Below are 17,394 nucleotides of genomic sequence, written 5' to 3' on the forward strand. Positions count from 1 at the left end.
GTGTGTCTCAGTTAAAGAGCGTCCCACCTGTCCCCGGCTCCTCCCAGGAGCAGCAGGTGTAGGTGTGTCATCAACACGGAGCCATGCAGACCGGGTCGACCTGTTCCGCTCTGCTGCCTGACATTTACCTGTCATGCGTTTATTCTAATTGCACACGGATCAAGTCCTGATAGGCGTTTTTTTGTTTTGTTTTCAATCACATTTCGGGGAACAGGTGTAGAAAACGTAGTCACATTTTTGCTATTTTTTGCTTTGAACAGTTTTAAATTGTTTTTGTCATGCGATGCTAAACCAATAAATAATAGAAAATATGATAAAAATAATAATTCTGCTACTTTAATTTCACATAAGAGAATGTTGCTACTATAGTTCCTTGCAAATGCTTAGCACACTGTTCCTGTTTCAAAACCTTTACTATCCAGCTTATCTGGATTCGTTTCTTCTAGCGAGACATAATGAGAATGCTTTGAGGTCCAATCAAGCGTTTTAAAAATCAAAACGGGGATTTAAGATTAGGGTGATGGCAAAGAGGCTTTCCAACCTAAAAGACTTTTAGATCGCCAAAGATAAAAATCATCAAAAGACCTGTAGAAACCCACAAACCTGCTCAGCAATTATAAGATATATATTTATATTTTTTGATATGGCTTTTTAAAATTATTGTTATTATTTGTAATGTAAAAATGTGAATAAAAATGAAGAAATGTCATTTTTACCAGACTGTTTTTAGTTTTCTATTATTATTTTTGACAGATGCATGCCTCATTTTTATGAGAAAACAAACAAACTTCTATAATTGTGAATAATTTGGAGCTAAACTGTTGGAAATCTTTTGCAGCCTCAGGTTTTCCTCACAGTTTTCCCACTGCATTTACTTCCGTCCATCAGCATTCCTCTCCTTAGTCACAACAAAGCACACTCCCAAAGCATAATGCTGCCACCACCGTGTTTCACAGTGGCAGTGGTGTGTTCAGGGTGATGTGGAGAGTTAGTTTTCCGCCATTCCGATTTGTGTTGCGTGAAGACCAAAACGTTACATTTTGACCAGGCTAATGGCTGCTATAGGTGTCAAAGTAAAGGGATATTTCCCTCTTTTAAAAGATATTCACTACTTTGTCGGTACCGTTGGACCATTTGACACTTATTATAAAACTGACAGGAGAGCTGGTGGTCGGTTCAAACCTTACCTAAAGAACAGGGACTTCATTGTGTCAATGACCTTCTCGTCGGAGCGAACAGAAGTTACACGTCTCGTTAGCTCAGATTATAGCAAGAAATAAGATTAGTTACCATGAGTACGCAGTTGATGCACAGCTCTACGTTGTGATGTCACCAGGGGACCCAAAACCCATCCAATTACTGAACAGATCGTTAGAAGAGATAAATGTGTGGATGTGCCACAACTTTCTCCAGCTGATTAGAAACAATCCGAAGTTATTATCTTTGGACCTCAAGAGGAGCGATCTAGAGTCAACACACAACTTCAATTATTAGAGCTAGAAACTAGAGATCAGGCCTGGAATCCAGGTGTAGTGATGGACTCTGACCTGAACCTCCAGAGACACATAAAGACAGTTACAAAGTCGGCCTTCTGTCACCTGAAGAACATTTCCAGGATTAAAGGACCGATGTCTCAGCAAGATCTAGAGAAACTCATCCATGCATTTATCTTTATTTACAAATCTGGAACAAACTTCCAGAAAACTGCAAAACTGACTTCTTTTAATCAAGGCTTAAACCCCAACTGTTTAGAGTTTCCTTTGATTCCTAGCAACTGGAGTGAAAGTCTTTATTCCAATATTTGACAATAATGATTCTTGAAAATTTGATGATGGCGTTTGAGAAAATGTGATGTTTATTGCTTGTTTTATGTTCCCAACAAAGTTGTTTACTGTGTTATGTTTTTATCGTGTACAGCACTATAAGCCGCCTTGTTTCTGAAATGTGCCATACAAATAAACCTGACTTGACTCTGCGTTGATCTATTACATAAAAACCTACTAAAATATACATGAATCTGAGGTTGTAATGTGACAAAGTGTTAGCAACTTTAATTGTTAAGAATATATATATATATATATATATATATTTTTTTTTTTACAAGACTTTTTTCAATAACTCGGCTTTCACAACAGTGATAGTGAAGGAATGTGGAATAACTGGTCTCAGAGAGATTGTGCCAAATGAATTTTGAGCAAAAATAGAAAGTTAGATAAAAAAGTAAATAAAAAAATAAATCCATGATTTGTTCCAAAACAAGCATCTAAAGTAGCTGAATATTTGCAATCCATATCGAGTTTCGAGCATATAAGAGGGTGTGTGCGACCAGCAGCCATTTTCCTCTAGCTGAACTTCCATGTATTTGTGCTTATCACGCACACACACCCTGTGTAGCTTTCCAAGAGTCAAGGTCTGAGGTGAGGAATGCAAAGTTCACCTGCTGTCAAAAAAAAAAAAAAGAAAAAGACTGACAGTAAACTAACTGCTGCTGATAACGCGGACACGCCGCTCCGCAGCGGCTAAGCCAGCTTTGTGTTTGTTTGCATTAAACCCCAGCATGCTAAACTGAGCTGACAGCGCCTGAATGCGACTTCTTTCCGCGTCATTGGGAAGAAATGAGTCCAGCATGCCACCCCGTCTCATGCTTCGGGTGGGTGTGTGTGTGTGTGTGTGAGGCGCACACACCCACAGCAGCGACTCCTTAAAGCCAACACCTTCACATACCTGCGGGGGAGAGGGAGGGGTTAGGGGGAAGGAACAAAGGTGTGAGATCAAACAGAAAGGATAAAGTGGTGGGACAGGAGAGGTGACATGAAGTGGGGCGGGCGAGGGGAGTCATTCTTGGCCTGGACCTTTGACCCCAGTTGCGATTAAAAACACCACTGTGTGGTGTTGGTAGGATGAGGCCTAGAAATGTGTCTTGTTTTCTTTTGGCTTCACTTCATTATTGGCAGAGCCGCTGAAGAAAACAAGCTCAACCTGCCACGCAGCTGACGTGTACAGGTATTGTAAAAGGTATTCATGCCCCTGGAGCTTACTCATATTTAATTAGGTCGTGACCTGAAACTTCAATGGGTGTCATTCAGATTGATCAACTAACACAAAGTAGACTGTAAATTTGAATGAAACAGATGGACGGATTGTTCTGAATTTCCTTCTGCAAATTAAGAATACTAAAGGTTGGAGTGTTAGCGTTCTGTTTTTACTCCTCTGCTCATCTGCCCTCCGCCTGAGAAGTCAGGTTTTTATAAACGTTTTGCAAATTTTATTGGCAGGACGTTTAGTAAACTATGATTAACGTTTGATTATGGATGATTTTAATAAACATGTCTGCTGTGAAAGCACACATAGAGTTGTTGTTTTTTGTTAGTTTTTTACATTATTGGCTGCACGACATAAAACACGGCAATTTCTAAAAACAGACAAAAAAACGATTTCCCATTTAAAAAAAAAAAGCTTTGTGTGGGTTTTTCAACTGTATCAAAATTTGTGTCTTTCGCAAAACTGCAATAACCTATATGCCACGAGTAGTGGTGACGTACTTTTTTCGCGTCACACCAGTCATGTGATCAACAACAGGAAGTTGCCACTGGCGAAAATCACAAAGAAGACGATAGGAAGTGGTTGGAAGATGGTGTTTTTCAATGACTTACTATGACTTTTGATGAGGTCTGATTTTATTTGCGTTTCTTATTTAATGAAAACATCACAATTCCGAAATGTATTGATCAAAGTTAGGTCAAACATTCATAAAATAAATATTAAAAGAAAGTCCAAGTAAGTCCTGTTTCCCATAATCCACACAGGAGAACCAGCAAACATTTGAAAAAAGGGCTCTAGTTAGATGAGACAAAAAATTTATCCTACATGCAAAACTTAGCAACAACACGACTACACATCCCCCTGAAAACATCTCCCTCACAGTGATGCACGGTAGTGGCAGTGTCATGCTCCTGGGATCCTTTTCTTCAACAGAGCAGGAAAGGTGGCCAGATTTCATGGAGGTTTTGTACAAGGGTCAGAAGTGACTTATCACAGGGTGCCATGAGCCTGAAAGTGGTTTAGCTTAGGGCTGTACAGTTTATGGGTTTATGTAATTGCAATGACTTTGGAGGATTTAATACAAATACATGTTGAGGATAAAAAACAAACTATTGTCAAGTTTCTCTTTCATTCGAATTACAGTGGGGAAAATAAATAATAGAAATTTTGGCCCATTCCTTATGATCTTTCAGGTTTCAGGGCAACACAAAATTTCAACATCTCAAGATTTTCTAGTTTGGGTCTGGAGACCGGCTAGGCCACTCTAAACCCTTGACATGCTTCTTAGCCACTCCTTAGTTTCCCTGGATGAGTGTTTCAGGTCACCATTGTGCTGGAAGGCCCAGAATCAACTCATCTTCAATGCTCTGACAGGAGGTTGTTGCCCAAATCTCTACATCCCTCCTAAAGCAACCCAAGATGGTGCAGTCATCCTGTTTCCTTTGCAGAACAGCATTCTCAAAGCAAGTTTCATGTTTCACGGTTGGAGTGGTGTCCTTGGGATTGTTCTAGTCCTTCAGTGAGTGGAGTTTATACTAAAATGTTTAATTTTGGTCTGTCTTCCTCTTGATCATTCAGATGTTCACTGGGAAACTTCACAGACCTGTGCTTGTGCTGGCTTCAGCAGGGGGACCTTGACTTTAAATCTGTTTTAATGTTACTATAGTAACCTTAGACACTGTGGTCTCAGAGCTTCAGGGCCTCCTTTAGTCCCAATCTGATGGAGAGTGATCTCTAGTTTATTTTGTCCAAGTACACCAATGTGGGATATAGTATTTTTTCTTGCCACTTCAATCTCATTTTACTTTAGGGACCTAAAAAGGCACAACAGCCTGATGAGAAAGGCTGGTTCTGTTCTGAGACGACTGTGGAACCTCTGGAGATGATTATGCAAAGGATTCTTCAAAACGGTATCTTTAGTCAGAGGCGTCTTCAAAAGAAAATTTGAAGCATATTGTGATTCTTGATTTTCTATATATATATATTACAGTATACACTGTAATACAAGAGATCTTTCCTGCCAACAGCCATCGCCAGCTTCAATAACTGAAGAATCTGAATTAGTGAACCACATTTAACAGTAATTTACCTTTGGGATTAATGAAGTGTTTTTGAATTTAATACCTCTGGCATCAAGTTTTCCACTCTGGACCTTGGGGTGCTTTAACCTCCCCAACTCTACATAAACTTGTCATCTACCACTAAAACCATCTAAAGAATGCAACTGCCCAGTCCCTATTAATCTTGGAAAGCATGACACCTGCTGGACAGTAAAGGTAGTACACAAGTTGAGCAGAAACGGGGGATAAAAACCCATCACAATAAAACAATCTTTTGTATGGTTTTATTTCAAAGATCATGCAGTGCACTTTCAATGTAGGAGCTGATCACTGAATGCTACACATGAAAACCAATACACTTGTAATTTTCTGGTACAAAACAAACTAAATATTTCTGAGGAATGTAACAAATTAAATACAGGAAAAACAAATGTGCAACCAAAACTATTGCTGCACTGCAGATCTTAAAAGGCTTCATAGGTTGACAGAACCCTGTTGTGTAAATACAAAAATTTCAAATTAGGTGTAGAACTTAAAAGACAAAATGCAATAAATTACCTCTTTCAAGTATGTGGGGCATTTACTGAGAGAACTGTGGAGGCATGGGGTACGGCACCAGAGGCGGTGGAGGATGCTGTTGAGGGGCAAGTTGTTGTGGTGGATGCTGAGGAGGCACCTGGGCCTGAGGGAACTGGTACTGAGGATGGCTTGCGCCATTTTGTACAACTGGCTTATTGGGAACAAACTGTTGGGCCTGGAAGTTGTTTTGGGCAGCAAAAGCTCCCGCTTGATTGGTGGCAAAGTTTGACTGTCCATTGGTGTTGTAGTTCCCTCCACCATATCCATTGCTGGCACCGTTGCTGCCTCCATAGCCTCCGTTCTGAGAACCTACGCCATAACTCTGGTTTGGTCCGTTGTTATATCCTCTATTGTTGTCTCTATCCCTACCGCCGCCATAATCACGCCTTCCAGAGGAATACCTATCCCGACGGTCATAGTCACCACCTCTGCCGCCCCTTGAACGACCTGGAAGGTACAGAAAACGATTTTTAATTCATCTCGACTACCTTTTAAACCAGCTTGATATTTAATCCAGCCCAGAAACAAACGGCGGAAGAAAAGTAACTGCCTTTTACGGCACCGTTTTTGCGTCTCACCAATTAGATTTACCTCCTCTTTCTTCTGCCATCTGGAGGAGCTTTGGGTTAATTGCCTGGTTGGCCTCGCGCAGAACAGAGACGAGGTCCCCGGCCTGCCTCATGTTGTTGGGAGTGAAGAAGGTATAGGCTGTGCCCGTCTTTTGGCTACGAGCCGTTCTGCCAATGCGGTGGATATAGTCCTCAGAGTTGTTAGGGTAGTCATAGTTGATGACAAATTTCACGTCTTCCACATCTGTAAGACGTTGCAGTGTGGCAGAAAGAAGGGCAACACATTGCGTGTGCCAGAGCCAACACAACAACCAGATAAAAAAAAAAAAAGTTAGTCTTGTCGTTGGATAAACCTTAAAGTTGGAAAAGACTAGTGTTAACTGTAGATAGGGAGACTACGGTGGGAAAAGAAAATGATGCACACTCCATTTGCTTCTCATATATTGAGCAAAACCCTTACCTTCCAGGAGTATGCATTCAATAATCCATTCCCATTGCAGAACAACCCCCACAGTCTCTAAAAAAGGTTTCTATAAAACATTACTTCCTCTTAGAAAAAACCCTCCCATCCCCGTGGCTCCTTGCTGGCTACTGAATTGAAACTTTTCCGTCAACCTGTAGACCAGACCCCTTGGAAGGAAGCCTACAGGTCAACCCCTTCTCAGCATGCCATCTTTTTCCATACCCAGCGTTCACTTGACCATAATGTCTCTCGTTGGCAGGTCTCGACATGACTTTGAAACGCAGGCGAGGGAGGAATGTGAGCTTGGATTTTGTCCAACCGTGTCCAACTACCATGTCCCACTGTCACCAAAAGCGCCAGTAGCTATGTCATTACAGAGGTGAAGGTAAGATCGGACTGCTCTTCAGACTGAGGTTTATGAAACTGCATCATTAGCCATGCTTCAAATGTCTCGCTAGAACAGTTTAATTGGCTCAAATGACTTGCAATGCAGAATCAAAAAGTACATGCAAGACAAAAAGGAGGCAGTGTAGCTTGGCTTTTAGCTGGGACAGTTAGACCTGGGTGTGTGAAGCAGTCCAAACCATGGCCAGAAAAAACAAACATGGGGGAGGAACTTTGGCCAGCCCTCAACTCTCCCCCATTTTTAGGCAGGCCAGCACATTATGCTTCGTTTGGGCCTGGTCACCTCTGTACATCTGCATGACTGGGAGACCCGTGCCTCGCCAGTTTGGACACCTCCAAGAATCCTCCTTCCCCCTCTGGATACCTGGGCTTGTCATGCCAAGGCCCTGCCACACAGACTGCTCCTTCAGGTCAGGGGAGAAACTCAGAAAGAAGCAGAAGTGTTAAAGAAAGCAAACACTTTCTTTTAGAAATGCTTTAAACGTATGAAAGGGTGAAGTTTAGAGGATACAGACCTAGGCCTCTGGACGCAACATCAGTGGCGATCAGTATGGGGGCTTTGCCAAATTTGAACTCTAAAGAACATCAAAGAAAGACAGAGTTATACTGGCATATTTCTTAAAATGAGAAATATAAATTACAACTTAACAACAGATAATTACCGTTAAGGACCCAGTCCCTCTCCTGCTGGCTTTTGTCACCATGGATTCCCATAGCTGGCCACCCATCTCTTCTCATTCGTCGAGTGAGGTCATCACACCGCCTTTTTGTCTCAACAAAAATGATGGTCTTGTTCTCCTTCTCACTCATGATTTCCTCAAGCAGACGGATTAGCCTGAAAGAAAATTCACATCAAGTTCAAAATTCCTGAAACACGCCATGTGCACAATTTGCAGTTTGAGTCACAATTACATACTTATTCTCTTTTTCTCCATCATTGCAGACATCCACAATCTGCAGGATGTTATGGTTAGCACTAAGCTGCAGTGCACCAATGTTGATCTGAACATACTCCTTCAGAAAGTCTTCTGCCAGTTGGCGAACCTCTTTAGGCCAAGTAGCACTCCACATCAGAGTCTGCCTGTCAGGCTGCAACAACAATTCAACAGTCAGCCAAACACATCAGCCAATCAACAGCTTCTGTAGTAGAGTTAATAAAGGCTTGAATAAACAATTCATACCCTAATTTGGTCAACAATCTTCCTGATCTGCGGCTCAAACCCCATGTCCAGCATTCTGTCTGCCTCATCCAGCACCAGGTAAGTGCATCTGCGAAGGTTCGTTTTTCCTGCTTCAAGGAAGTCAATGAGCCTGCCTGGAGTGGCGATGCAAATCTCCACACCTAAAACAAATTAGATACACCATCAGAGGCAAACTCTTTCACGTTCCATGCATAGTTCTGAACACAGACACCAAAACTGCACCTCTTTCCAAATCACGGAGCTGAGGCCCTTTTGGTGCGCCTCCATAGATGCAGGTGGACTTCAGACGAGAAGCTTTGCCATATTCAGCAGCCACCTGTTGCACCTGCTGAGCCAGCTCACGGGTGGGGGCCAACACCAGACACTGCCAGGAAGAAAAAGCAACACATTTAACATTTAACTCTGGTTAATACATGCAGGTCTTGTCAAAACGACAATACTTTAAACTTACAATTGGACCGTCCCCACGTTCCAAGAAAGGCTGGTGATTAATGTGCACGATTGCAGGCAGAAGATACTGCAAAGGAAAGCAACAGTTTGATTAGCAACACTATATACTGCAGTTAAAAATATAAAAATTATGCCATGGGCCAAAGAAGACATGCAACCTACAGAAAGTGTCTTGCCAGAGCCAGTCTGTGCAATGCCAACCATGTCCATGCCACTGAGAGCCAAAGGCCAACCCTGGGCCTGGATAGGTGTTGGTTCAGTCCAGTTCTGTTTGTTGATGACCTCCATCACATAAGCTAAACAAGTAAAATATGGAAAACCGTTAAATGACATCCATTTTCTACTAAATTGGTAGAAAATGGATGGTACCTGGTACCTTTTTCTTAAAAACTTACAGGGAAAGCTTGCTTCATGAAACTGAGTTATGGGATTTGGGCAGTCCCTCCCCTTCACTGTAATAACTTTGGACCTTCTGTATTGCTCAGCTTCTTGCTGCAAATTAAAACAAAGAGTTCAGTGGTCATAAATGATCACAAAGCACCAACATATGCACAGAAACCCCATGTCTATTGCTGCTACATAACCTATACATACCAGTGATCTACAGGCGACATCAGGATGCTGCTGATAGAAGTTTTTCTCAAACTTTGGGAGCTCATCCAGGTTCCAGTGTTTCTTCCTCAACCGCTCACCTGGATTGCCGAACTTTCCTCCACCTCCACTCCGGCTACCACCGAATCGGGGTGGTCCACCGCCATAGCTGTGGATTAAAAAACATAACTTATTATTCTTTTAGTTCAAATAAATGCAATTAAAAGTACTCTTGATCCAACTAAACTGTGTTGTGATGAGTGCAGTATTACAAATTAACCTTAGAAGTGTTTTTAAGCGGCTTTATACCACAATTGTCTTGCTTTAATGAGCTTTTTAAACCAGATCCCATATTGTAAGTGCTAAAAACAATATCAGGTTTAACAAGATGTTCTGAGAACCAATTTTCATGACACCATTAGAATAATGAAAAGTCCTCAAAATTAAGCTCTAATAAAAACTTAACTGTAAAAGTATTTTTTGATATTGCTCTTTGTTGCGTTACCAAATGGGGACGAGATTAAAAAAAAAGATCATGACAGTATGAGCGAAACACTTGAATATGGTTAAAGAATAATAAGCGAGGTACGCCTTGTTTTATTATTATTATTATTATTATTGTAGAACTAAAATGGTGGCAACACGTAGTTTTAATACGTTCAATAGTTTCAAACCAAATAGCTAATCTTCAGCTCATTAGAAAAGTTAAAGCCATTTGTAGAGACAGAAGTCATTAGACTTTTTTTTATCGGCATACTAAAAAAGTTAATCGGATTGGGTCGAGGAAACTATTGCGTCCGAGTCCTTCCAACCAGATGAGAACAATTGGAAAGAAAGGAGCGAGAGAGAGAAAAAAAGAGCCGTGCCGGCATTTTGTGTCCGCTTTCCAACGCCGCCACATGGCGAGAAGCCGACTAGCCAAGTTAGCTTCATATTAGCAATGTTCCAAAACCGTATCTTCGCCACAAATAAATACCGGGCATAACGCCAACCCGAATACTAAACAAACGTCAGAAGCCATTAAAACATTTTCCACGATGTTGGGTTTACTTTTTAAGAGCTCACATTAGTGGCTAGCCTTGGTGCCGGTTGAGCAAAAGTTAGCCTGTAGCTAACGAAACGCAGCTGCGCCGGGGCACGAGGCCAAACAAGGCCTCAGGCTAAATGAAGCGAAGATACTCAAAACATTGACGTTCTACCGATAAAAACACCTAAACTACCTTTGTGTGGTAATTGTGGTGACTTCAGGAAGTCTAGAAGACCCGAGAAACACTTTTAAAAAAATCATCGTAAGTGTCGTCAGCCATGTCACGCGACAGTAAAAATCTTCAAACAATAAGCACAAAACAACGGACTTACCCTCTGTCTCTATCTCTGCCGCGGTCTCTGTCTGAATATCCAGGCATATTGTGAACAAAACGTACGAATTCAAAAAAGTATATAAATACAAAGCGGCCTCGGCGTCAGATAGAAAACAGGGCCGGCAGTGGTGCTGAAATGCCGGTTAACGCGAAATGAGGCCCGGCTTATATAAGGGCCACAAAGTCTCACTTCCGACGGATTCATCCGCCGCACCGGTTTCGATCCCAGCGTTTCCTAAAACGCGAAAAGAACAAAGAAAACTGACTTTTATATGACTTTCACCGTAAAAATCGACTTACAGTCTTTATTAATTAATGTCGTTGCACTTTTAACATCCATAAAAGGGAAGACAGGAGCTTAAGTGTCTCACAATCACACACACAAAGAGACAAACGGTGTACGCGCAAAATGTCAGCGAATATAATTCAAATCTGTTGTAATTAAAAACCTTAGTAAAAACAACAAAGCAATTTAAAAAAATATTCGTTTGTTGGATATTATATATGGTTAAGAAGTGAACTTTATGGCTTCCCTGGAACGAATGTTGGCGGATGAATATGTACCAGACAGAAAAAAGGGTAATACGACCTACTTCCGATGCCTACACATATTACAGTAAATGACGCAATCAGGACCAACCCAGTTTTTATATATATATATACTTTACAGTATTTTGATTAGAAGAAAAATAATAACGTTTCATAATAACTTCAGAAGTGCTTTTTATTGCTAATTCTAACTTGTTCTTATTACGTTTTTAATTATTATTTTACTAGACCACCAGAAAGTATGTATGTGGTGTAAAAACAAAATAATACATCGTACTTTTTATGCAAACCTGAAAAGTGTGGTGCGCATTTGTTTCCGGCTCCTTTTTACTCAGATATCCCTAAGTAAAATAAAAGTACGCTACTTTTTTTTTTCAGAAGTCACCTAATTAACCAATAAAGTCAAAATTAAAGAAAAATATCAGTTGATTGAAGTTTGTCACCAAACAATAGATGGGGTAAAAATTTCCTAAACTTCTGCTTCACAATTATACACTACTCTTTCCAATAACAAAAGTCAAATAAAATGGATTAAAAGTTTGAGGCTGTTGAAAAACAGTTGAAATACCCTAAAAAGAATAAATAAAACTCACTAAAATTTCAAAAACAAACACCCAACCAGCTTAAATAACGCTTAAAAATTCCCCTGCATTCTCTTTTGACTCCATAAAGTCAGTGTTTCGCTTTGTGCAACAAATTTCACATCGAAAAAAAGTATTCGATCATAAACCACGATCAGTATGAAATAGATACTTTGGTCAATTTCCTGAATGGAAGATTCACATCGATGAAATAAAACGCCCGTATTCAACACCTCCTCCTCCCCTCCGAAAACAATCCTGCTCCTTTTCAGCCGTCTGGTATCTACCAGTGACTGCCAGTGGTAGATTGGATCATGAGCAACACAGATGCAAAAGCAAACCACTCCGCCTCTTTACATTTGAAACTGTAAAGAGTTTTAAATGCTTAGGCTTAACAACCTTTGTTAAGGAAATCAAGTGTTTATGCATTCTTCTGACGGAAGTCGCCCAAAAAAACTCAGGACGTGTTGTTGTACAAGGCCTTACGTTGTTAGACAAAGGCAAGTTTAATTCAAACTAATTACACACAAAAATAAGATGCTCTTAAATGATAGTGTTAACATACATAAAATTGCATCAGTCGGCTATGAGAAATATAGTCCTGCTAGTGGATCATGCTGTTTGGGGAAGAAAAGAAAAAAATCTCATAATTTTGACCTTTTTTTTAAAATTAAAAGGGGCGCTGCCTCGCCATGAAAGCAGCCGGGATCAGCTTGTGCACTGGACTTGTTTTTTTTTTTATTTTTAAAAAAAGGTGAATTCATAAATGCTGCATTAGCAACGTCACAGCAACGTCATCTTGTTTGTGTGCAATTCCTCTTTGCAGATCGTAATTAAACGAAACAAAACCAAAGAAATTCTACTTAAGTTACAGATAAATTACACTTTGTTTGATCCACATATATGAACAACATCGTATTACTGTACAAAGCACCATCTGAGGACACTTTTTTCACTTTGCAAACGTTTGTGAAAGTTTGTTTCTTCTTTTTTTTTTTAAGTGTATGCAAATGATAAGAACAGTCCACGGTCTTAGAGATTGCTCAACAGGCAGCATCGTTGAGAAAAGAAAGAAGAGAAAAAAAAGACATTCAAGAATTTTACATTTCAACCGTGAAAACGATAAACCGAACAAATCCCCATCTTAAGATGGGACTGAATAATTCATTTGAGTTCATCTCATTCAGTCGACTTCCAAGCCAAAGCACAAACGGACACATGCAAAAAATGAAAAAAAAAAAATACAATAAAATAAACTGCTTGTGAAAAATGTTACTCGTCTGCTGTGAAAGTATGAATGCAAAAGACATTTTTTAAAATCTTCGAACATTGAGAAAGTCAAGACAAATGGCCATCATTAGTTATAAATATTACCAACTACATATGGCAGCTCCTGAGGATGTGGCCAATAAGAGCTCTTGTGGGCCACAAAACAGGCATACGCATGAGTAGAGCGATGTGCACTTTAAGCAGTAGTATGTCAGTGAGCAGGTCTGCTAATATATATTTATATATATATATATCAAAAGTAAATGCTATTTAGCACCACATGGCTGAAAGGTAGTAGAGGTTTCTTCTTTTCGTGTAACATGGAGGCAGCACAAAGCGGATAACGATGAACTCTGTGCTCTTCTGAGACCATCAGTCAAATCGCTCAATACGTTTCAGATCACCGTCAGTTGCATGAATATAGTCCAGCTACAAACGATACGAAACTCCGATCGTTGGTCGATGGCAATGATTAGAACAACAAGAAAATAATGGGTAGATTTTAAAGGGTCAGCAAAAATAGTTTGCAAAAAAGTTTGTTGAATTTCAAAAATGATTATGGCATTTTTTTTTCTTTTTTTTTTTTTGCCTTTAGGACGAGTTTCTCCCAATGTAAGTAGTGGAGATTCGGTCCAAATTAACCACAGCATACACTTCCATGAAATTCGGTCAAGCTTCCACAAACGGTCTCCCATAATTTAAGCAAACAAACAAAAGAAAGGAAAAAAAAAAAAGAAAGAAAAACAGGGCAACATCTCAAATCTTTTTTCCCCCCCAGAAACGGTGAAAAAAAAGGGGGTTTCTGGAAGAATAGCAATAAATTATATATATTACATAGAATTTTATTGTTTCTCTTTTATCCCCCCCAAAACCCCAATGTTATACAAAAAAAAAAAAATCACATTTCAGGCAATTCATTCATTTACTCGTTTTCAAACACAACTAGCTCTTGAAATGTGCGGATCAGGATTTCAGGGTGCCCAGGCCCCTGCTTGTGTCTTTGGAGGAGGTTGTAAACAGTCGGTTGCAGCTCAGTATGTGACCTTCCCTTCCTCTGTTGCTCACAGGTCGCCTCCGTGGCAACGCTGACGGGGCCCTGGCGAGGTCGCTCGGAGGCTCCGGTTATCTGCATCCGGATTTAGTGTGACCTGCGACCGTCAAATTGCTTGTAAAAAAAAATAAAATAAAATAAATAAGTCCTTGCCTGTGGCAAACAAAATCAGTCGTTTGTAAATGTGATTTTTGTCGCGTTCTGCTGGGTAAAATGACGAATTGCTACATGGAATAAAATCTGTTTCTAAATGCTGAAATAAAAAAAAAAAAGAGCCAGCAAAATCTGAAGTTCCATAAGTTAGTAAATAGAGTTATTAGCAGCTGGAAATATCCTTTTCAATTATTAAAAAAAATATGATATTAAGGGAAAAAGGCTTTTCTCTGGTGTTCTTCCCGTCGTAGTTTGGCTACATGTCAGAGTATGACTCCTTCCCTCCCCGCCCCGGACCGAACGCCTCGCTGTGGAGACGGTGGTTTGCTGAGGTCAAAGCCCCCCGTAGCTTCTTGTTGTTGCCGAGTCCTGCAGGCGTCGACCGTTCACTCCACGGCGAAGCCGCACGTCTCTTCGATGGCAGTGAGCAACTTGTCGTACAATTTGTCGTAGGTTTCGTAGGGAGGAATGTCGATTCGGTTGAAACTGGAGGAAAGACAAAAGAGTCAGCGAAAAGTAGTTTGAAGGTGACGGCATCTTCCGCACTCATTGGCAGCCCCGTTATTAAAGACATGTAAAATTCAAAATAAATTCAGGTTTTGTTTTTGGATATTGGAAAGTCTATCTTTAAATTTAAGTGAAGTTTTTCCAAAAACACGTTTTGTTGATAAATAATTTTGACGGCAAACCAGCTGCATCCAAACTCTTCACGCTTTTTTACTGCCCTTTTCCTACCTACGATAAAAAAAAGGTTCACCGACTGCCATTGGTTCTAGCTGTCAAGATGTCAACATAACTAAATCTTAAATGTACATCTGATATATAATTGTCAACTTTCTTACAAGCAGATAAAGTCCAGTGGGTTCAGATTACACAGGTAAAGAAAAAGGTTTAATTTAGAAAAATAGTGAGGGTGAGAGAAGTAGGGCGGTCATGCTACCTTGACTTTGACAATCTTAACACATAGACATGCTGCTGAATTTGGTGTGTTTCGGTTGAGTTAAACCAATAAGGCGACCCACATGCCAACTCTCTGACAGCTCATTATGGTTAACTTTCTAAGCCTATAATGTGAATATGTACATTGTTTCGCAAAGTGGCTTGTTGCCTCAAACCAAACATGTCTGAAGATTCTCTGTTTTCCAAGTTTTACTATTCAAAAAGGCTTAAAAGAAGTCATTCTGTTTCAAACGTTAGACATTTTAACCTGGTTGTACTTGGGTAGAAGGATAATTCAGTTACAATATGTACAAACCTCCTGGGTTTTATCCAAACGTCTGTTGCTTGTTACTCAGACTGAAGTGTGCTGCTGAGCTCGCCACTTTTTGACTTCACTCATGTGTGCAACTCTGCATTGCTGACCGCAGTACAAGACTGCTTTTAAGTCAAAATAACTAATGCAATCAATCTGCGTTATGTCATATTAACGCATTAAACCCTTTTAGATTAATCGATTAATGTTGACAGCCCTAATTTTTGTTCAAGATCTCTTGGTATTTCAAAGACGTAATGACGCCATGTCCTCCAGGTTGCCATGAATTTTAGAAAAGCAATGACCCACAGCTTCACAGATCCTCTACCGTACATGACAAAGTGTGCTTTTTTTCATAGTCAACTATTGATAAGAGTTACTGGAAATTCTGATCAAAAATGTAAAGTTTAAATAATAAAGAAAATGTTTCAGATACATTCACTTCTGAAGAGTTTTGCTTGTCAGTACAGTATGGCACAAATGATTTGGTAACAAGCAAAACACTTTAAGACCATTAAATAAATGTGCCAAAAGTATGAATCTTCTAATCTTTCAGTAAATTATGTTGCTGCATTTAAGGAGATTTATAAAAAGATCTCCAGCATCTTCACGTAGGGTGCCAACAATGTGGAGTTTGCTGTGTTTCCCTCTTGAAACACGGCAAACTCCTTTAATCAATCCTAAAAGTAAGAGTCTGCCAGCTGACCGGACGCTGATCCCTCACCAGGTGTGGGCTTTGGGCAGGTTGTTGGTGCTGGCATCGATCTGGTGTATAGTGAAGAGACGTGGCCCTGCAGCGCCTGCAGAGGAAAGTATTTTAGAGAAATATTTTAATAATCACTTCTTCAGTTTGTTGTCCTACTACCAACTCAAAAGGTTTGGGTTTATTTATATAATTTACGGCATTCAGACCAGAGTTCAGGTCAGCCATCAGTGTGATAAGCTCAGCATAGAAAAAAAGTCAAGGAAAAAGGTCAAATATGTATAAGAAAATATTGTTCTGTGTCATTTCTAACCTCATTAGTAAAGTTAAAGGGGCAGTATTATGTAAGATGAACTTCTTTTTAGCTTTACATGCTGTTATAATGTTATTCCCTCATGGAAAACATACCCGGAGTGTTGAATTGATTCATGTTAGAGAAATCCTTTTGTCTCCTGCAACCATTCAACTGTGCAAAACGCCTGGGTGGCCCTAGCCCCGCCTTCGAGGTGCTCCTTCAGACTAGCCTACAGAAATTAGCAAACACCTGGTGGATCTACACATCTGCTGAACTCGTTATAGAAGCTGCTTCTCAGTGCAACATTGGTAAAATCATTGTTAAAGGGTTAACAGAGAAGCCCTGTTGTGATGACTTCCTGAAAGCGTAGTTTCAGGAGCTTCTTAAAGAGACAGAGGCCCAATTTCAAGGGGTTAAATTACAAAGTCAAATTTCATTTGAGCCATATTTTATATACATAGCTTTCTTACAGCAACTGAAGGTAAAATTGTAACTTGATTTTGCTATAAAATGGCTCTACGTGCCTGGAAGTGACATAATAGCGCCCCCTTGACATGCTAGTTCATCAGTCTCAAGGTACTTTGAGTTATGTGGATATGGATCCAACCATTAAACCTTCAACATACAGTTTCAACTAAGAACAGTTGAGTTTGCCCACAAACAAGCATGTTTATCTGACAGAAACGGAAATATTTATGCCACCATTTACATGAGGCAGATTAGATGCAAACTGCGAAGAACACTCGCAGTTTGCAATGTTGTTCCTGGACTTCAGCTCAGCGTTCAACACAATCATCCCACAGCATCTGGCAGGAAAAC

The 17,394-nt window shown here is 40.1% G+C and overlaps 2 protein-coding genes across 3 annotated transcripts in view; both read right to left on the minus strand.

Moving 5' to 3' along the window:
- Nucleotides 1-5,369: 5,369 nt before the first annotated feature.
- ddx5 (DEAD (Asp-Glu-Ala-Asp) box helicase 5) lies at nucleotides 5,370-10,883 on the minus strand. Of its 2 annotated transcripts, none has more exons than XM_028042017.1 (12): nucleotides 10,721-10,879; nucleotides 9,365-9,530; nucleotides 9,166-9,262; nucleotides 8,933-9,066; nucleotides 8,772-8,837; nucleotides 8,543-8,684; nucleotides 8,300-8,460; nucleotides 8,035-8,207; nucleotides 7,781-7,953; nucleotides 7,634-7,693; nucleotides 6,273-6,494; nucleotides 5,370-6,128 (listed from the first exon to the last, which is right to left on the minus strand). In XM_028042017.1, exons 1-12 carry the CDS (start codon nucleotides 10,765-10,767, stop codon nucleotides 5,683-5,685), a joined length of 1,887 nt encoding a protein of 628 aa, XP_027897818.1. In that variant the 5' UTR covers nucleotides 10,768-10,879; the 3' UTR covers nucleotides 5,370-5,682. The 2 variants fall into 2 exon arrangements, with proteins under 2 accessions (XP_027897818.1, XP_027897819.1); XM_028042018.1 differs by having other exon boundaries at nucleotides 6,020-6,128; nucleotides 6,260-6,494; nucleotides 10,721-10,883.
- Nucleotides 10,884-12,319: 1,436 nt separating this feature from the next.
- smurf2 (SMAD specific E3 ubiquitin protein ligase 2) overlaps nucleotides 12,320-17,394 on the minus strand; it is a 65,367-nt gene continuing 60,292 nt past the window's right edge. Inside the window, exons 18-19 of the mRNA XM_028042016.1 lie at nucleotides 16,302-16,377; nucleotides 12,320-14,811 (exon numbers count right to left, since the gene is read on the minus strand). Coding sequence (XP_027897817.1) covers nucleotides 14,712-14,811; nucleotides 16,302-16,377 — 176 coding nt within the window. The 3' untranslated portion in view covers nucleotides 12,320-14,711. The remainder of the gene's footprint in view (nucleotides 14,812-16,301; nucleotides 16,378-17,394) is intronic.

Source organism: Xiphophorus couchianus, chromosome 16 (genome assembly GCF_001444195.1).
Source record: "Xiphophorus couchianus chromosome 16, X_couchianus-1.0, whole genome shotgun sequence".
Taxonomy (NCBI): domain Eukaryota; kingdom Metazoa; phylum Chordata; class Actinopteri; order Cyprinodontiformes; family Poeciliidae; genus Xiphophorus; species Xiphophorus couchianus.